The 22,251-nt window shown below is 42.5% G+C and overlaps 1 protein-coding gene across 1 annotated transcript in view; it reads left to right on the plus strand.

Annotated features, from left to right (window-relative positions):
• The window catches only part of dkk2 (dickkopf WNT signaling pathway inhibitor 2), a 42,424-nt gene that overhangs the window by 11,678 nt on the left and 8,495 nt on the right, over nucleotides 1-22,251 (plus strand). Inside the window, exon 2 of the mRNA XM_043674335.1 lies at nucleotides 11,659-11,812. Coding sequence (XP_043530270.1) covers nucleotides 11,659-11,812 — 154 coding nt within the window. The remainder of the gene's footprint in view (nucleotides 1-11,658; nucleotides 11,813-22,251) is intronic.

Here is a 22,251-nt window from a genome sequence, read left to right on the forward strand (position 1 = left end):
ATTTTATCCTTTTTGCATAAGCAATTAAGCCAATTATAGGCTCCACTACTTCCACTTCAGCAGAAATGAGCTGCCCCAGTGAAGACTAAGGACTGAAGCCGAGATTTCCCTGGCTTCATGTGACTTTATATGGCTGTTCCTTACTGGATGCATTCCCCAGGCACTAAGGGGAGCTGAGAACTTTCATGATAAAATGTTTTTTCCATCTTAATGGGATGTGGGCATTTCTGGCATTGTCAACATTTATTGCCCATCCCTAACTGCCTTTGAAGAGGTGCACTGCCTTCCTGAACAGGATGTGGAGGTGCCAGTATTGGACTGGGGTGGACAAAGTTAAAAATCACACAGCATCAGGTTTGTTTGGAAGTACAAGCTTTCAGAGTGCTGCTCTTTCAGGTAGCTAGACAGTCCGTGGTGGGGTGAGTATGCCTACAGTGCTATTAGGAAGGGAGCTCCCGGAGTTTGACCCAACGACAGTGAAGGAACAGGGATTTCATTCGAAATTAGGACAGTGTGTGCACCTATCAACAGCAATACTGGATATCCCTAGCCTGCTAGTTGGTAGATGTCGCCAGTTCCAAAGAAGCTGTCAGAAAAAGCTTTTGGTTACTGAGTGCAACATTTAAATTGAACACACCACAGTCCTTATGCATCAGTGATGAGGAGATTTATTGTTGAAGGTGGTGGATGGAGTACCAATCATCTGCTTGGTGTTCAGTTCCTTAAGTGTTGTTGGAGCTGGATCATTTCAGAGTGTAGATAGGTTGGTTCGATTTAATTGTTATTGTCACATGTATCTTGTCACAAAAACCAGTGAAAAATATTGTATAGTGCGGCCACTCTCTGGCACCACTCTTAAACTACACAGAAGTAAACCAAAACATAGCATATAAAGGCAGAAAAATGAAGAAATAGAGAAAGATGGGTGTTGGCGAGACAGAAGGGAGTTACTCAATGTTGAATTCCCCACCTCATGCAGTTCAGAGAGGCATAAGATCAGTGAGTCAATGAATAAACTAGAGAAGCTGTAGAGCAGAGATGTTTAGAAGATGTGATAGAGGTGTTTAAAATCTTAGAAGTGTTTAGATGTACAGAGTGCTTACAATAAGAGTCAATAACCAGCGGACACTGATTTAAGATGTCTAACAAAATTCATACACAGAACCATATTGGCAGCATGGTGCTGGGCAGTGACATTGTGCTGCAAGTGTATGTGGATGTGCTCATTACTCCGCCTGGTGGTGGCATTTACAATAGGTGCAGCCTGTACAATGAGGTTTTTCCTCCTTTATGGTCATTGGTAAGGCCAATATTTGTGCCCATCCCGATTGAAATGTGTGCCTTTGCTAGACCCTTTCAAAGTGCAGTTAAGAATCAACCACATTTCTTTGTGTTTGGAGTCACACGTGGACCAGACCAGGTGAAGATGGCAGATTTCCGTCACGAAAAGATATCAATAAGCCAAAAGAGCTTTTAAAAACAATTGATGATAGTTACATGGCTACCATTACTAAGTACAGTTTTTAATTCTATATTTGATGAAAACTCCATCAGTTGCCATTGGAATCCATTTAATCTTGGCCTTTGAATTACTAGTCTTTTGACATTACCATTGCATCAACATCCCCCCATAGTCATAGAAGCCTACAGCACAGCAAAGGGCCCTTTGGCCCATTGAGACTGAGCCAGTCAAAAACAAGAACCTAACTACGCGACTCCTGTTTACCAACACTTGGACCGTAACCTTGAATGCCTTCCCATTGCAAGTGCACATCTAAATACTTCATAACTGTTGTGAGGGCTTATGCCTCAACACCCAGACAGGCTGTGACTCCTCGATTCTCACAACTACTGGGTAGAAAGAATATTTTCTCACATTCTCTGTAAACCTCCTGCCTCTTAGCTTAAATCTGCCCAGTCCTCATTGATCCCTCCATCCAGGGGAAAATTGCTCCCTCCACCCAGGGCAAAGTCTTTTCCTGTCCACCCTATCTAATTTTATACATTAGAATTAGAATTAGCACCCCTACAGTAAGGGAACAGGTCCCTCGGCCCAGTAAGTCCACACTGACCCACCGAAGAGTATCCGACCCAGGCTCACTCCCCTACATGTAACACCTGACTAATGCACCCAACCTACACAACCTGGAATATTTTGAACAATTTAGCATGGCCAATTCATCTAACATGCACATCTTCAGATCTTGATCATGTTAGTGATCAGTTAGAAGCTGGAATGCATTGCACGATAGGACAGTAGCTTTCAAAGTGGAATTGGATGAACATTGAAGGGAAGAGAGATGGGTGCTAAGGTGGAGAAGCGCATTTTTAGGATAGCTATGGTCACTCCTTTAAATAGGGAGGGGGAACAAGAATGATAATTTGGAGATGGTTGATGTCTGTCTTCAGATGGCAGAGAAATATCATATCATTTCATATAACACATCATATCATATCATAACATATATCACATCATATCATTTCATATATTTCATCATATCATAACATATATCACATCATATCATTTCATATATCACATCATATCATATCATATATCACATCATACCATATCATATCACATCACATCATATCATTTATCACATCATAACCAATATCACATCATATCATATCATATCACATCATACCATATCATATATCACATCATACCATATCACATCATATATCACATTATATGATATATCACATCATATCATATCATTTCATATCATATCCTGGCTGTCCACTATCATTATTGAGATTACAGCTATTATTATGCAAACTTGTATCTGTTTCATATTGTCTATTGGGTTTTCAAGAAATAAACTAACTTTTATGCAATGAGTATTGATGTAAAACAATTGGAATGGGATTATGCCTGTAACAGATACAATAGTTGCCACTCTAAACTCCTCTTCAGAAGCAACAAATATCCCAACTCACTTTCCCAAAGAAAATCTGGACGTTTGCCAAAGGGAAATCAAAGGAAGCAACCAACCTCTTGATCAAAAGGCAGGTTTTTAAGGTAAATGTTAAAGGAGAGGTGGAGGGGATTAGGGAGGGAATTCTAGGGACTGCCAGCTGAATTCTCAGTCACTATTGGTGACGTGAAGAGTGGAAAATGAATAGTATTTTCAAACTTCTCTTCTAACCATTTTATCATTCAATGAATCGAACTAGAACTCTCCATACAGTGTCATTGCTCCCATGCTCAGGAAATTGGCTTTGTGGGTGGCATCTCCCAGAATTACAGGAGCCACTCAAGTTTTATTTTGATATTGATTAAAATCGGGCAGGACTGCTGGTTCAGCATGATTGAATGATAGGATCAAGGGGCTGATTGACCTGTTGTATGAGGTGGTTGGCCTGAAAGGGTTAATAAGAAATCTCTGGCTAGCTCTACCCCACTAAGATACATAAGACAGTCTCTGTAATCAGTCAACACATGGCTGAGACCAAGCTGCAGGTTTTCATATATAGGTTTTCTTGCTTTGTAATGAAGTTATCTTCGTGTGCTGTATAAGGTAAAAGTTGGTATAGTCCTAGAGGACCAGAGGACTGCTCTCTCATTAGAGAGAGATAACCTGGTGGTGAGCTTAATCTGACAGTTACCATGCCTCAAGTGAGGGGTGAGTTTGAGGAGGTAGGATTTTCATGGTAACTTCAGCCAGAGTGGAAACTCTACTGGAACCTGTTTTCTTACAATTATGTAATAACCTTCATGCTACTCAAGTCTTCTTCCAAAGACTTGGCCAACCTTCACCATTAATAGGTCTTAGACTAGCTCTAGAAATGGGATTAGTGATGGCATCATATCCACCCAGAGAAGACCCAGGGAAGACCCTGGCTGAACTCTGTGCCTCACATCCGATAGACATTGTTCCACCACAGGAGAGAAACTGGCTTATCTGATTCCCATTCCTGATGAAAGGCTTATGCCCGAAACATTGACTCTCCTGCTCCTCGGATGCTGCCTGACCTGCTGTGCTTTTCCAGCTACATAGTTTGTGACTCTGATCTCCAGCACCTGCAATCCTCACTTTCTCCTTATCTGGTGTGCAGCTGAGGAAGGTGAAAATGACACTCGACTTTAATGGAGTACCACTTTCCACATGAACTGGATTTTTCTGCATTTTTCTCACTGTCCGAAGCTGCTGGTTGATTGTGATGCTACAGGCTCAAGGTGAGTTCATTGCCTGGTTCAAATTGCCACATCCATGCTTGACCCATAGGCAAGAGCAGGCTGACTTGGACCAGATAAACAGCAGCTTGACCTGGCCATTCCTGGATATGTCCACATCGATATATTTCTCATCTGAAGTCAGGGCCTGGTCACCTGGGCAGGAAAGCTAGAGTGCTTTTTTTAAAATTTCTCAAAGACCCAATTAAATCATGGGATTATTGTGCTTTGAATTGCTCGGATCTATACTAATTAGTCATTATCAGCGAAGCCATGGATTTCTGAGTGGAGGTTAAGGTGGTGTTCCAAGAGTTAAGGCATGCTTTTCTCATGTCATTCCTGTTCTCCCTTACCCACTTGAATACGTTTCTCACCTGACCCATACAACGGTTGGTATGGAATCCAGAGCAGACCGCACGTGTACTCAAAGAGGAGGAGGAAAAGTATTCCCAAAGTATTTGAATTGAATTTTAATTGACTTAGCTTTATTGTCACATGCACTGACATGAGGACAAAGTCAGAGGTCACACAACGCCAGGGTTATAGACCAATAGGTTTATTTACAATCACAAGCTTTCGCTCCTGGTAACAAACCTGTTTGACTATGACCTGGTATTGTGTGATTTCTGACTTTGTCCATTCCAGTCCAACACTGGAACCTCCACACATGAGTACAATGAAAAGTTTCCAGTTCTGACGCCACCTTAGATAAAAAGGAATCTATTCTTGGGTATGAATTCTTAGGAAAGAAAGTTAGAAAAATAAAGACATAAAAAGTCTAGCATTACAGACTTTCAATGGTGCAAAATCACACTAATAAATTAGAAAAATAAAGAAATAGAAAGTACACGATGATAGAATAAAGAAAAAAAATTAAAAGAGCGGAATTTAAGACAAAGTCCACTTAGTCCATTTCACAGCTCCGGGCTCAAGGACCTGAATCCCCAATGGAATTCTGGACAGGCTCCACCACAATGCTGAGGAAAACGCTGCATGGAGTCAGAGACGGACTGAAGGTGCCACAAGAAAACCCCAGACTAATGCCGACGAAAGCAGCCACCAAAACCACCGAAAGGACTGCCCCAACTCCATGTGGATGGCGTACTGCAGCATTGACACAGGTGTGAGGAATTGGTGAGTTGTTCACGTACTCGCTCAGCCATATTGGAGAGATGAGTCCAAGGGAGAGAACCTGGGAAGGCAGGGATGGGGACTGAGGGGAGGGGTAGATTTCATAAGCTTCAGAAAGAAAGACAGGCTTGTTAAACGGAAGAAATGTGAGAGCTTCTGAAAGGGAAGCAAAGCATTGGACAGCACCACTAAACGTGACATTGCTTCAGCTTTTTGGGGTAGGATGCTGCTAAAGAAAGGAACTATTTACCATTGGAACTGTTCATTTTCAATAGGAATTCAATCCTATTGAAATTAGCGAGGGGATTGTGAATGAGAAACTTGGGCTGGTATAGATTGCACTGTTTCCAAACAAGCTAATCAGTACATCAACCTAAACAGGAAAAGGCCTGTTAATATACTCGTTCTGAGTCACCTTTTTGTCAAAGCCTCAGTGGTGTGTCTGTTATTTCTATTGCAATCTTCCTTTCGGAGCATTATGAAATAAATGCAAAAAAGCCAAGACAACTCTAGTCTAATGATTATTCAATAGGTGGGGGATAATCCTAAAAGTGTAAAAGTTCCAGAGTTTATAGAAACAGACAAAATAGAAACAGAAGTCGGCCATTCTTTTTCTTCAAGCCTGCTGTGTTGTTCAATCATCCAATTCATTCGCTTGTTCCTGCTTTTCATCCATGTCCTTTGATCCTTCGCTCCGAGTGCTATATCCAATTCCATACAGTATTTTGCTTTGACTGCTTTCTATGGTGGTGAATTCTACAGGCTCCCCACTCTCTGAGTGAAGACATTTCTTCTCCAATATTGGTTAATTTTTATCTCGAATGATTATATTTTATAATACTTAACTTATTTTTAGTCTTGAAAGAAATAATTTTGCATTGATACAGCACTATTTACATCCTCAGGACCTCTCAAAGTACTTCACACAATGTTTGGAATATTATTATTGCTGTCGTGAAGTGGCTAATTTGCATACAGCAAAGTTTCATAAACATTGGTCACGAGTTTATCAGTTGGTCCCTTTACAAATGCTCCCTTCTCTCATTTGAGTAGTGACACAAAATTTTATGTCAACCTTGAGCAACTGTCGGTGTGGAGTTGCACATCGTCCCTGTGTTTGCGTGGGTTTGCTCTGGGTGCTCCAGTTTCCTTCCACACTTCAAAGATGTGCAGGCCCGAGTGGATTACCTGTGGGAAATTGCCCATAGTGTCCGGGGGTGTGCAGGCTAGGTGAATTAGCCGAGGGAAATGCCGGGTAACAGGACTGGAGTAGGGGGAGTGGGTCTGGGTGGATGCTCTTCAGAGGATCAATGTGGACTTGGTGGCCAAATAACCTGCTTATATATACTGGAGCAGGGATTGTATGATTTGAGCCAGAACCAGCAGACAGGGCCTTAGTTGAACTTATCTGCATCATAACAGATGTAATGCAGTAGCCTGGAACATGTGTTTGAGTTTTAAGCATTGGTATTGAAGCCTTTCAGCTCAGAGACAGGAGTACTGAACCGAACTCGATACTTCCGAATCAATCAGTTCAAAGATGCTTTACATATGTCACAAGTGGGTGGAACCTGAACCCGGGGCTGCAGGCTGAGGTGTAGGGACATCACTAATGTGCCCTTACAGATCAAGCTAAATTCTACTGATAGTTGATAGAAAGACTAATGGAAAGTTAATGTCGGCTACTTCCTGTAGTTTGGTGTACTACAGTCTCACTTTTCTTCAAAAGGTTGAATGCATTTTTCAGTGGATCTTCAGGAGCTACAATATACAGCCTCTATAACACAAGCATGTGAGAGTGATGTTAAAATGATTACGCAGTCATGAAATGAGAAAGAAATTGGTTTATGAGTTCCCATTGAATCTTTGAATTGGAATACAATATTTAATTCTTTTCTGTAACAAGCTAACTGATCCCTAGTCTCATGGTCAGGGATAGTCTGGTTGCTAAAATGGAGCAGCATTTGACCTGAGCAGTCCCTTTGAAATTGTTACTTGGCTTTTCCCTATGGAAGTGATCTGGGGAAGTTCCCTGCTGGAAGTAAAAACATCTTTGAGACAAGTAGAGTTTGATGTTGAAGGAACATCTCTCTGGATTGGTAATTGTTAGGTAAATTCCTGACTTATGTCCTTGAGAAAAGGCCAGGCTATCAGAGTCAGAAAGTCGAGGCAGAATTGCGACTTAATCATTTCTGAAAGTCTATTTTCTGCGCAATGTTTAAAGTGGTGACATGCACATTCATAGATATTGCGACTGAAAATCTTTGCATATCCTCTGTCATTGAGCTCCCCTCCTCACAATTTTGGGACATCACATTGCCCTCAGAATGAATCACAAAAAGTTGATTTGCAGGTGCAGCAGGTAATTAAGATGGCAAATGGTATGTTGTCACTTGTTGCTGAAGGAGTGGAGCTTAACATCAGGGAGGTTATGTTGCAGCTGTATAGGGTGCTGGTGAGGCCACATCTGGAGTACTGCATACAGTTTTGGTCTCCTTACTTGAGAAAGGGTGTACTGGCACTGGAGAGGGTGCAGAGGGGGTTCACCAGGTTGATTCCGGAGTTAAGAGGGTTGGCTTATTGAGGAGAGATTGAGTAGACTGGGACTATACTCATTGGAATTCAGAAGAATGAGGGGGATATATTGTAGAAACATATCAAATTATGAAGGGAATAGATAAGATAAAAGATAGGAGGTTGTTTCCACTGGTGGATGAAACTAGTACCAGAGGGCATGGCCTCAAAATAAGGGGGAGAACATTCAGGGTGGAGTTACGGTGGAACATCTTCACCCAGAGGGTTGTGAATCTATGGAATTCCCTGCCCAGTGAAGCCGCTGAGACTTCCTTGTTGATTGCCTTAAAAACAAAGTTAGATTTTTGAACCAAAAAGGAATTACGGGTTACGGTGAGCAGGCAGGTAAGTGGAGCTGAACCGACAATAAGATCCGACATGATCTTTCCAATTAAGCCGTCCAGCCCCCATTCTGTCTGCTATCATAACTTTTTAATAAAAAGATTATAAAATCGATCTGGTCAATATTTTTTTAAAAAATTAAAACAAATTAAACCAAGGGTTAGAGTCATCCAGTGCCCCTCAATCTGATGTATATTTTGATATTTGTTTCATTGTTAGATTCACTTGCCTGGATAAGTTGAGCTCCAAAATATTCAGGAGACTCACCATCCAGGAGTCTACTTGACTGCAATCCCAATCTGTAACCATAATCAATCAGTCCCTCTACCAATGGAGCATATTGGCAGCAGTGTTAACCATCTAGAAGATGCACTACAGCAAATCACCAAGGCTATTTCAACAGCGACCTTGGAAACCCTGAGATCTACCTGAGATCTACCAGCTAGTTGAACAAGCACAGCAATACATGGGAACACCACCGGCTGCAAGCTCCCCATCAAACCACTCACCATCCTGACTTGGAAATATATCTTCCTTCAGTGTGGCTGGTGCAAAATCCTGAAACTCCCATTGTGTATGGTGACAGCTCAAGGAAGTAGCATAGCAGAAGGGCAATTAAGGATGGGCAATGAATACTGCCTTTGCCAGCAATGCCCACATCCCTTGAACAAACACAACAAAAAGAAGTGCTTTAGGCTTACACTGACCATTACATCAAAAATCTTTTGATTAAAAATAACAAAATAATGAATAAAAGAATTTGCAGGAACTTTCAGAAGTGCAATAAGGGGATGTGTAAAACTATGAGGATGAAAAGAAGATAGTAAGAAATAGGTACAGGAATAGACTGTTCTGCCTCTTGATCCTTCAATAGGATTATGGCTAAACTGACATTCCTCATGTCCACTTTCCTACCTTTCCTCCATAACCCTCAATTCTCTGACTGATCAAGAATCTATCTATCTCAGTCTTAAAACTACACAAGGACTCTGCCCCCACTGCTCTCTGTGGTAAGGAGTTCCAGCCACTCACAATCCCCCAAGAAAAGAAATTCCTCCTCATCTCAGCCGTAAGTTGGCGCCTTTTTATTCTGAGACTATGCCCTCTGGTCCTTGGCTCTTCCGTGAGGGGAAATGCCCCCCGAATGTTTCCCCTGTCAAATCCTTCAAGAATTCTATATGCTTCAATGAGATCACCTCTAATTTTTCTAAACTCCGATGAGTAGAGTCCCAACCTGTTTGACCTTTGCTCACAAGGCAACTCCCCATACCAGTGATCATCTTCGTGAACCTTCTCTGAACTGCCTACAATTAACAGGACTAAGACTGCTCACAATACTCCAGATGTAGTCTTACCAGCACCTTGTACAGTTGCAGTAAGACTTCCCTACTCTCATACTCCAACCCCCTGGAAATAAGAGCCAATATTCCATTAGCCTTCCTGATTCCCTGCTGTGCTTGTGTGCTAGCTTTCAGTGTTTTGTGCACAAGTACCACCAAAGTCACAGTTTTCTGCAGCTTTTCTCAATTTAACTAATACTCTGTAATTTTGTTCTGTCTTCTAAAATGAACAAACCTCACATTTTTCCACATCAAACTCCATTTGCCAACTTTTTGCCCAGTTTCTTAACCTAATAATATCTCTCTGTAAACTGTTTGTGTCCCTCTTTGCAACTTACCTTTCCACCTATTTTTATGATATCTGCAAATTTGGCTACAGTGTATTTGCTTCTTTCCTCTAAGTCATTACTGTATATTGTAAACATTTCAACACTTTCTGAAAGTACCCAAAGAGTGGCGAGGGATATTTTAAAAAAATAACTGGTCGATCTTCCATGAAGTGGAGAGACGCATAGTGTTAATTTTTTTTAGGGATTTTACAAATTGGGAACATTTAGACCAGAATGCACTAATGGAATATTCTGATCTTGGAGGTGGCAAATGTAGAGACATGAAAGGCATTTAATTTGGGAGGGTGCCGGTTTCTCTGAAGTCGGTCATTATAGTGATTCCACTGGAGTTAAGTTTCTGGTTGGGAAGACCCATGGTTGACCTGCCTGCCCTGATGCCAGGTGAACTCTTGATCAAAGGTAATCCGTGCTCCACTGGGAAATGGGGCAGAGCCGATTTCCAACAAGCCTGTCCTTGCTACTGAACCCACTGTCCTCCCTGTCTGCCCTGAATCCCACTTCATGAATCCTCTCCACCCCAATCCCAACTATTAGTTAACCAGACTCTTCATGATCCTGTAACTTCATCAAATGCTTTTCCTGCAGTTACCACAGTCTCTCTCCTGCAGTGCTGCTGAGCACATGAACTGCCAGCCTCTGATTGGCCAGCAGCTGTTGGTGGAAATGACATCACCATCAAAAATGGCATCACCACAGGAAATGACATCACCAACCCCAAGAAACCCAAACATATCAATAGAAAGCAGGAATCATCAGCAATGCATCGTCTGGAGGCTCACTGAAGATGTCGCCTAGTATGGTGATGAAATGTCTGAAAATGAACCTTCCAGCTCAGTGAGCAAATCTACACCCAGAACCTCAACCTGAGTTGCAAATCTTCTCAAAACTCGTTATAGAAGTAACAACATTTTAAAAAGTACTTCATTTCTGTAAATCTCTTTGGGTTGCGCTGTGCTCTTCAGTGATGCTATCTCAATGCCAATTCCTTTTGTGTGAAATTATCACATTGTAATTACACTATCCCACCAGTAACAGTGCTACAGAGCAATCTCTGATAACCAGGACTCAATAATGCATGTTCATATCTGTACTGAAGTTTTTATTATAAAGTTGACAGGAAGTTTATTCAGTCATATGTGGTTTTAATATAATAGATAGTAAGGGAACCTATAATTATTTGTTCATGATACAGAACACTTGAGGACTAAGCTTCTGGCACATCCTGTACATATTGTTGTTCAATGATTATCTCAATGTGGTGAATTATCTTTAACTGAGTTGTACAAATAAGCTACATGGTATTTGTAATGGTCAACCACAGCTTATACTGCTGCCATGTTAATCATCTCCCTTTCCTCTGTGCTCTGTCACACCTAGCAGTGAGCAGTGAGCAAAGTCTCCCTATGATTACTGTGAAGCAAGGGGACATTGTTTGAGGTGCATGATGCTGTGACTGAGATAAGAAGAGGATATCTGTGTGAAAATGATTTCAGACAAAGCTAGCTTTCAGAGGCACTCGATAATGTGAGGTAGCTCACCGAGTACAGCCAGTATTTGCAACCAAAAGCACATTAAAACCTGATACTTTTCCCTTCAGGGCACAACTGCTGAGTAGGTTTTACATGATCATCCCTTTCCCATTCCCCACCCTAATGGCCTTCCCTCAATCTGAATGATTGTCTCATGCTAACCCACTGCTTTATAAAAAGGCTTATAGGATGTGTTTCTGTTTTGTGTGTTTCAGAATCAGGCATGCAGCAATGATAAAGAGTGTGGACCCAGTGGGTACTGTCATCATTCACACCATCAAGGCTACCCATCCTGTGTATCCTGCAGGCGAAGGAAGAAACGATGTCATAGAGACTCAATGTGCTGCCCAGGAAACTACTGCAGTAACGGTACATTGGTTTTTACTTCACTGGGGTCTGGTCAAGAGAAAGAAGTATTTAAACTTGGCAGATGTTAATCTTAACTGAATCCACTGGGCAGGAATTGAAGGGTTGATTTGATCATCAAGGGAGCGGGGAGGGGTACAAAACGAGTGTTCTTCCATCAAGAGAGATCAGCTATGTTCTGAACCGTCAGAAATTGAGTTGGTACTATTTATATGAGTACTGCGGTTGCCAGAGCAGGTCATAGGCTTGGAATCCTGTCGCGATTAACTCACCTCCTGACTGCTCAACGCCTGTCCACCATTTACAAGGCACAAGTCAGGAGTGTGATGGTATACTCCCCGCTGAATGCAGCTCCAACAAAGCTCCAGAAGCTTGACATTATTCAGGATAGATTCCTGAAGAAGGGTTATACCTGAAATGTTGACTTCTCCTGATGCTGCCTGGCTTGCTGTGTTCCTCCAGCCTCCTACTTGTCTACTTTGGATTCCAGCACCTGTAGTGTTTTTGTCTCTAACAATTCAGGATAAAGCAGCCCACTTGATTGGTACCACATCCACAAACATCCACTCCCTCCACCATTGATGCTCAGTAGCAGTAGTGTGTACTGGCTACAAGGTACACTGTAGAAATTCACCAAAAATCCTTAGACAGCACCTTCCAAACGCACAATTACAATCATTTAGGAGGACAAGCACAGCAGATACATGGGAACACCACCACCTGCAAGCTCCCCTCCAGGCCACTCACCATTGTGCTAGAACTTGCCATTCCTGCCCTGTCACTGGGGCAAAATCCGGAACTCCCTCTCGACCCACCCCAAATGGACTGCAGAGGTTCAAGAAGGCAGCTCACCATCACCATTTCAAGGCGTCTATGGATGGGCAATAAATGTTGACCCAACCAGCGACCCCACATCCTGTGAAAGAATATATAAAAAGGCTCAGGTTCAACAGCCTTACCTCCACATTAGAAGGTTGAGGTTCAAATTTCACTGCAGGAATTTGAGTTCACAATCCAGGCCATTCCACCAGTGCAGCACTGACAGGGGTGTTCCCCTTTGCATGAGATGCTAATTGAACTCCCCTCTTTGGTAGCTATGAAACAAACCACAGCACCAGTCAGAGAGGAGAGGGCTTTTATCCCTGGTGTCCTGGTCAATACTTATCCCTAAACCAAGCAGAATATCTGGTTGTTTCTGTTGTTTAAGGGTCTATGGCTATCAAAGAGTTAACATTGAGGAGTGCATTAAGCACCCATCCAATGTAATGATGCCACATGGACCCTGGGGTGGGAGGAACAGCTTGAGATCTTGAGGGAGTCAGACTAAATATTGAGGTCTTCCCCAGTCTCTGTAACAACGTCTATCATACAATGCCAGGTTATAGTCCAACAGGCTTATCTGGAAGCACTAGCTTTCGGAGCGTTGCTACTTCATCAGGTGGTTGTGAGGCAGGACCATAAGACACAGAATTTATCGTAAAAGATTACAGTGTTGTGCAACTGAAATGATATATTCAACATGACACTGTAATCTTTTGCTATAAATTCTGTGTTTTATGGTCCTGCTCCACAGCTACCTGATGAAGGAGCAACGCTTCGAAAGCTAGTGCTTCCAAATAAACCTGTTGGACTATAACCTGGTGTTGTGTGATTTTTAACTTTGCCCACCCTAGTGCAACACTGGCACCTCCACATAATGTCTACCATACTAATACATCTGAGCACCATCACGCAATAAAGTACATCTTTGTTCAAGACAAGGGCTTCTTGTCATCAGATGATCAAATTGTTTTACTCTAATAAAGTTTGGATCTTTCTGTTCCTGTGTATAGCCCTAACAAACAGGTGCAGTGATGTTACATTTTACCTTCATAATACTCTGTCAGCTTCTTGCAACTAATAGAATATAATAGGTTGAGGCAGAAAACACCCAATTCCACTTGAAGTGTTCTGCCGAGTGACATTCATGGTTCTCCTTGGCTCAGAGTGACTTTTCACACACAATCCTCCACCTTACACCTCAGCAGTAATGTAACTGCGCTCCTGGGTGGCTTTTTCAGGGAATTTTGTGGCCCATGAGTGGAAGCAGATATCGCTGCCGGGAGCTCACAGTGTTGAATCCACTGACACTGTATTGGAATCCCAGCCACGCACACCAGTCCAGATGCTGCAAGCCAGGAACTGCCCCTACCCTCAGGCCCAGAGGAAAGGAGAGCTCACTCCCTGCATCACAGACAGGGACCTGGAGGTGATAGTGAACGAGATGAGGAAAGGAGGGGAGTCCTTTACCCTGTAGACCCCCACAGACAGCCACCCTACCAGACCCCGCCAGCCTGAGAACAGATTGGAACCCAGGTTGGTGCTGTATCCCAGGGGAAACAGGATGTCCAGCAGAAAAAAGTCAGTGACCTTCTGTGCTCCACAAGTATAGCTGTCACCATCTTCTCAGTACGACCTCACACTTATAGGGCCATCACTCACTCTAATTCTGGTACTGCACCCCCCTCTCACCAAGATCACAGACTGCACCTCTCACTATTACATGCCTCCACTTAATGCCTCTCACCCTCTGAAACTGCCAACCCTCCCTGCCCTCCGAGTTAACAAAGTAATACAAGCTGGCAGCCTGTGACTGAGCATGGAAAACCCGTCTGTGTTAAGAAAGCAGGGTGAGCCACACACGGGCTGGCAGTGATTACTGAGAAAGCGGGCTGAGAGTCATGAGATGGGTCCTGTGCAGATGTATGTGTGTTCCCAAAGTGTTCAGGAAGAAATACACAAGTGCTTGGTGTCCCTAAAGGGTTGATGGACTGACGTGGTGTGAGAGTTGGCCCGGAGAGCTGGCATGGCACCGTGGTCAGGCTGGTGGGTTGCCAGTGCTGACATGGGGGGATGAAGGATGCCAGCCAAGGAGCATGCAGGGGTGTTGTCGTGAAGAAGCAGTCGGGATGCTGACTGGGATGAGGTTTTGGTGAGCTGCAGCTTCCAGCTACCTGCTCCGGTTTATTTGTTGGGAATTTGCACCATCCAGTTTCTTGGGGAACGAAACGGGAATTGGGAGAGTTATATAAATAAGGTGAGTTGGGCCTTTAGTGAGATGCATTGAAATAAGGTAGTCACCATTCAATGGCCATTTAAGACTTATGGGGAAAGGTGCAAAATTCTCATGTTTTGATTCGGATGTTCTCATTCTGTCTGTACTTTTCCATTTTTTGAACCATTACACATGGCACACCAGGCAGCCATAAGTTCCACCCATAAAGTATGTGCAGAGCTGCAGGACCAATATCAAAGATTAGTTTTCAAACAGAAAGGTGCACAAGGACCCTGGATTTACTTGAGCTAGAATTGCTTGGAGAGAGGCATGTCTCCTTCAGCATTAGATAATTTAACATTAATGGAGTAGGCCGCTTGAATAACTCGCACGCATTTCCAAAATGCACACTGCTTTACTTGCCATAGTATGCTGGCTCATTCTGGGGAAATTCCTGATCAGGGCGACAATATGAAAATGCTTTTTTAAACAGATAATGAAGGAAGGCAACATTTTGTTGCTATTCTCTGCGACACTGGGTAGTTCTATGTGGCAGTTCACACGATACCCAATTCCCAGTGGTGAAAGACACAATTGATTGGGCACAAGAGACTGTGGTCGCCTGTCCTGTCTAATGGAGTTGTGACAGCTGGGTTTTAGCCTGGCAGCTGTGCATTCACATTTGTGACTCATCAAAGGAGTACGCTGAGTGATGTGATCACTGCTGTACCCTGGCACTTTATTTTTACAGTTTTGCCAGAAACCACTCTGCCCAAAGAACACCACATGAATTTGTTTTCAAGTGTCAGGCACTGCGAAAATATCGTTGCCTCGCAATTCCTGACTTTTCAAGGCTTCGATTAATGAAAAATGCGTTTCAGCTCACACTGAAGTGCTTAGGTTTCGGGACCACTCAGGCAGTATCCCTCCCTCGTTCTAGTCAAGGAACTGCTGGATGTGAATTAAGAGATTCCTGCTGATGGTGACAACGTCACCCCTTGGTGAATGGTTACCACTCAGTTTACAAGTCTGGCAATGATCAGTTACCTTGGGTTGATCTTCAAGGGTGGATTTGTTGATTCTCTGTGACCAGTACGGCATACATGCTGAAAGATAGCACCACAGAAAATCAGCACTCTCCTCCTGCCTCCTATCCTTTGAGGTCAGGTCTCTGTTTGGTGAAGAAGTTAAATCTACCACTCAGTGTGAAGACAATCAGTTTATCACCCCTCAACACTAACAAGAGCCAGTCTATCGGAATATAGGAATAGGAATAGGCCATTCAGTCCATCGAGCCTGCCCTGCACTTCAATGCAATTATGGCTGATTGAACCGTTCACCCCCATTCCATCCCCATGACTCTGACATGCCATTGGTAACCAGAACTGATACATCTTAACCTTAAACATACTCAAAGACTGAGCTACCCCAGCCCTCTGTGGTAGAGAATTCCAAAGATTCACAACTCTCCGAATAAAATCATCCCCTTTGTTTATAATTATGCCCCTGGTTCTAGATTTCCCCGACTGGGGAAACATCTTACCTGCATCCACCCCATTCTATGCCTTTAAGTATTTTTTTAAGTTTCAATGAAATCATCTCTCATTCTTTGAAACTGTAGAGGATTCAGGCTCAATTTTCCCAATCTCTCTTCATGGGCAACCCCTCCATCCTGGGAGCACTTCTGCTGAGCTATTCCTCTACCAAACGACCTGATGTTGAACATGCCCCCACTACCCCTTCCATATCCTGACAGCAGCATCACCAACTAAACTGAAAACATTCTCCATTCTTTAATCGTCTCGAATCTGTGCTAACAATTGGGGAAACCTTTGAGGGACAGCTCTGAAGAAAGATCATGTCAGACTCAAAAGGCTAACTTTAGGGAAGGAAATCTGTTGTTCCTACCTGGCCTGGCCCACATGTGACTCCACACCCACGCCGATGTGACTGACTCTAATCTGTCTTCTGAAATGGTCCCAGCAAGTCACTGAGTTCAAGCAGTAGTCTTCAGACGGGCAAGAAATGCTGGCCCAGCCAGTGATGCTCCATGAATAAAAAAAAAACTCTATGGAACTTCCTCCCACTCCGTGTTGTTGCCTACTGTTTGTCACTTTATTGTTGAAGCATTGGGGAAAAAAAAACAACTTCTGACAACTCTTAACCTAATGCAATTTCTGCACATCTTCTGTATCCACAGAAACCACCAGGTTTTGATTCATAACTCATCTGTCTTTGCTGTTGCTGTTGTTTCCAGTTCCACCTTGCTTCTGTCTGCCTAACACACAACAGCAGCAAAGTAGAAACATGCCTCAAGTCAAGCAATATCATTATCAATCAAATAGCAGTTATAACATTACGCTGATTCGTAACGCTTTAGTAATGCTTTGGTGCAGCTGTATATTGTGAGCTGGAACATATTGCTAAGTGGCAGATGGGTTTGGTTTAGATCTTGACATATTATTTTAACCTTTGCATGCCAGTCTTTCCTTCGTGTTCACACTCTGGCCATTGAGTCAGAGGGTTAAGCCCCACTTCACAGCTTTGAGAGATGGGGCATCCACTTGGGATGAGAGACAATACTTAGGCCGCGAACATTAGCAGAGCTATAACCGAAACAATCAGAAATAAACACTGAAAACTCTATTGTAACTCGTGAGAAAGAGAAACAAGCCAGAGCCTTGCGGAATGGAAAAAAAAATTGCTTAGGGAGTGGCAGAGATGAAGACCTTTCAACTGCTGTGCTATGAGAGGAATTGTGTGTACTGAAGGCACATGAGCTGAACAAAGCTGATGAACTTTGAGAGAGTAATTGGATGATGAGTGGACAGGATGATTCATATGGGATAGGATTAATGTTCAAAGGGGAATAGGAGCCAGGAAATTCCTGAGTGCATTAAAAGAAAATAAGCCAGGAAATAAAAGGCCAAACAATTGCAGAGATGGAGCAGACTGGTAGCCCTCAACGTAGGAACCCATGTGTCAGAACCTATCAGAGGTTTCACTGATACACTTGGCAATGCTAGACCAACCACCTGTGTTATGAGTAGCAGGGTTACAGAGACTTGTACATCCTTCCAAAAACCTCACCTATGGAATGGCCATAGATCAAATTTTAAAAAAACCATGAACTAGGCCAGGACTTTTTAATATGATGGAAAGCTTGGCAATTATAAACAGCGTGGGAGCAGCTATATTTCTCAAATAAGGTGCTAACACTGCATTGCCTTTGTCATGTTGGACAGTTGCTGTTTTGGGCAGGAGGCTGGTGGGTGTTTCCTTGAACTGATTTCTTTTCATACCATAATAGATCATAAATGGAGAAACTTTAAAAACAAATGGACTAATTTTGTGTGGCAATGAGAAATAGTTACACGTGAGTATTAGGAGCAGGAATATCACATCCATCTCCTCAAACCTACCCAGCATTCTATCAGATCAGGCCTCAACTCTTCAATGTTTTAAAAATCTAACTCCCTCCTCAGAGGGCATTTCCTTGCATCGCTGATTTAAATGAGTGTCCCTGTGTTCTGTAACTATGTTCCCAAGTTCCACATGACCCCACTGTGGAAAGATTTCCTCAACATCGATCCTGTCAAACTCCCTCAGAATCTTGCATTTTCAATAAGATCACACTTTGTTCTACTAAACTCTAATGAATCAAGGTCAAACATGTTTAGCCATTCTTGATAAGTCAACCCCTTTATCCTAGGGATCAGCCTTAGAGTGGCACAGTGGCTCAGTGGTTAGCACTGATGCCTCACAGTGCCAGACACCTGGGTTTGATTCCAGCCTTGGGCGACTGTCTGTGTGGAGTTTGCATATTCTCCCTGTGTCTGTGTAGGTTTCCGTCAGGTGCTCCAGTTTCCTCCCTCAGTCCAAAGATGTGCAAGTTAAGTGGATAGGCCATGCTAAATTGCCCTTGGTGTCCAGGGATGTGCAGGCTAGGTGGGTTAGCCATGGCAAATGCAGGGTTATGGGGGTAGGGTAGGGTGAGGTGCTTTTTGGAGGATCAGTGTGGATTTAATTGGCCGAATGATCTCCTTCCACACTGAAGGAATTCAATGGTTCTAGTGAATCTCTTTGGCACTACATCCAATGCCAGTAAATCCTTTTTTTAAATACAGGGACAAAAACTGTACACAGTACTCCAGGTGCTGCCTCATAAACACCCTGCACAGCTTTAAAAAGACTGGTATTTTTAAACTAAAGCAAAAAAGGCCAAAATTTTGTTTGCCTTCTTAATTACTTGCTGTGCCTGCATGCTAACATTTTGTGTTTCACGCACAAGAGCACCCCGATCTCTCTGCACTGGACTTTTATGGGGTCTCTCTCCATTTAAATGATAGTCTGGCTTTGGATCCTTCCCACCAAAGTAAATGACCTCACACTTCCTACATTACACTCCATCTGGCAAGATTTTGCCCACTCACTCAACCAACCGACATCCCCTTCCAGTATGTTCGCAACATACCCTCCCACCTATTTTTATATCGTCAGCAAATTTAGATACATTACACTCTCCTCCCTTCTCCAAGTCATTAATGTAGAGAGTAAATAATTGAAGCCCGGGACTGACTGTTATGGCATTCCACTAGTTAAGTTTGTCCAAACTGAATAAAAGATCCTATAATCTCAGCTCCCTGTCTTCTGTGTGTTAACCAACTAACACACTGGGAATTAAAATAAGTTTCAAATTCTCTGTGGCAATTGTGTTTGAGTCACATCTCCCCCCATCCCCGCCCCAAGTCAAATTTGACCCCGTATAGCTGAAAAGGCAACACATCTGATTCCAGGTTTGTCCAAAGCAGTCTAATGAACGCCAGGTTGGACCTTAGTATTTGAGATTCAGTGCAAATCCCTACACCTGGTTCAGGTTTCTCTATTGTGAGGTAGCAGAGAGCTGTCCAGAAACTCAAAACTGCAGAGAGAGGTCTGTTTGGAAGACACAAAGTAACCTCAGGTATGAACTTTGGGATTGAAATTCAGAATGTTGATGTTAAGCTTACTTTGAATAAGTGTGAGTACATTGCATTTATCATCAGTTTCGTCTAGTCTGATCCATTTAATAAGAAAACAGTCTAATAGAAAAGAATAGTAGGGGAATAGGTAACACAAAATTATAGTAAGTCGACAGTCTACGGATGGTGTGGTGAGGCTGTACAGGACATTGGTGAGGCATCTTCTACAGTACTGAGTGCAGTTCTAAGAAGGATATTATTAAACTGGAGAGGGTTCAGAAAAGATTTACTAGGATGTTGCTAGGAATGGAGGGGCTGAGATATAAAAATAGACTGGGATGTTTTCACTGGAGTGTAGGAGCTTGAGGGGTGACTTTATAGAGGTTTATAAAATCATGAGGAGTGTAGATAAGCAGAATAGAAAGGGCCTTTTCCCTAGGATGAGAGAGTTCAAAACTAGAGGACATACATTTAAGGTGAGAGGAGAAAGATTTAAAAAGTTTGTGAGAGACAACATTTTACACAGAGAGTGGTTAATGTGTGGAATGAACTGCCTTATGGATTGATGGATGCAGGTACAGTCACAACATTTAAAAGAGTACATGAATAGGAAAGGTTTGGAGGGACATGGGCCAAATACAGGCAGATGGGACTAGTTTAGTTTGGGAACATGATTAACGTGGATTGGTTGGACGGAAGGGTCTGTTTCTATGCTATATGAGTCTGTGACTCTATGACTATGACTCTCAGTTCAGATTTCCATTGAATTCAGAGAGTATAGAGAATGGAGTGGTTTGTCATTGTCTGTTCCAGTGTTACCTCCTGAGACCAATGCCCCTGAATGAGCTTTTAAACACAGAGCAATTTCAGAACCTGCTCTTTGGATGTGTGTTTGATGTTTAACTACTCCTTTTCCAAGTTCAGGAGTTCATGATAGTGACACTGGGTGCATAAATCCTTCTCAGAAGGGAAAAGAACAGTAAAACATGCAAATGGTACACAAGAGTCCAAAGTATCTTGCATAACTCAAAGTGGAGCTCCAGTATCACCATTGTGTGTATTTTAAACTATTGTTGGTTTGTTACTGTTTTATTTCTCCTGGGAAATTGTGTGCCACACAGTATCAGTGCTTTGTAATTTATTTTGTAATAATTGCAACCACGTTGCCTTGTGACTTCATGTCGCTCCAACCAATGTCATCTAAGAGTTGACACACAGTGCACAGCCCACCACAGCCTGCCCCTCATCTTCTTCATTATTTTATGTCTGGGAGCAGCAAGTCTGAAGTCATGTGATTTCATAAGACATGAACCTCAACTTAACCAATAGACTGGAATCAAGGACTGCGTCATTTTGTGCTCTGGAAAATCATTTAGAATTGTCGACATTGCGATATAGAATGAGGCCATTTGACCCATCGAACCAGTTTTGAAGCAAATTCTTCAACTTGCCAAGTTCCAATGCATGGCCCTGTGCCACTTTGTATCCCATTTAGATCAAGCTCCTAAACAAACATCTGCATTTTATTTATTTTGTACACCATTTTGGCAAACATGATTTTAACAGAAGCTATGGTTACGTTTTGTTAAAAGAACATGGAGGCATCATTTCTTTTTATTTCATGACCATACTGATGGCAGTACCAACTTTATACATCAGGCCTCTGAATTAGTTCTGTATATATCTTTAGAATTGAACTTTTTGGAGCAAGAGTCCCATCGGGCAGAAGATACAAAAGTTTGAAAACACATACCAACAGATTCAAGAACAGCTCCTTATCCACTGTTACCAGATTTATGAACAGACCTCTCATGTATTAGAGTTGATCTTTCTCTGTACCTTCTCTACAGCTGTAACATTATATTCTGCATTCTGTTCTATTACGCTTTTGTATGATTTGTCTGGTTAGCATGCAAAACAATACTTTTCACCGTGTCTCAGTACATGTGACAATAGTAAATCAACTCAAAATCGAAATCTAAAAAAAGCATAATTTGCAATAGCAACAACCATTAAAAAGGTCAGGCATACTCAAATAGTGCAAATTTGGACAAGTTGCCTAGTTTTGATTGATGTAATTTATTTCAATAGAATATGATTGAGAAGCTTACTCAGATCCTACCGATGCCTATAGAATTGAGAGAGCCACTGGAAAAGAGAGGGAGATACAGCATTTATTTAATGATATGAACTTCTCACGTTATTATTGTTCGGGCCAGTTGTGTAAGATTCTCAAGGGACTTCTACCAGCTGATGTCTAATGATTTGTGACTCCCACATAATTACTCCATTCTACTTAGTGAAAAAAATCTTAACTAACTAGAAGAAAGTGAGGACTGCGTTGCTGGAGATCAGAGTCGAGAGTGTGATGCTGGAAAAGCCCAGCAGGTCAGGCAGCATCTGAGGAGCAGGAGAATCGATGTTTCAGACATAAGCCCTTCATCATT

This window comes from Chiloscyllium plagiosum, chromosome 32 (assembly GCF_004010195.1).
Source record: "Chiloscyllium plagiosum isolate BGI_BamShark_2017 chromosome 32, ASM401019v2, whole genome shotgun sequence".
Lineage (NCBI taxonomy): Eukaryota > Metazoa > Chordata > Chondrichthyes > Orectolobiformes > Hemiscylliidae > Chiloscyllium > Chiloscyllium plagiosum.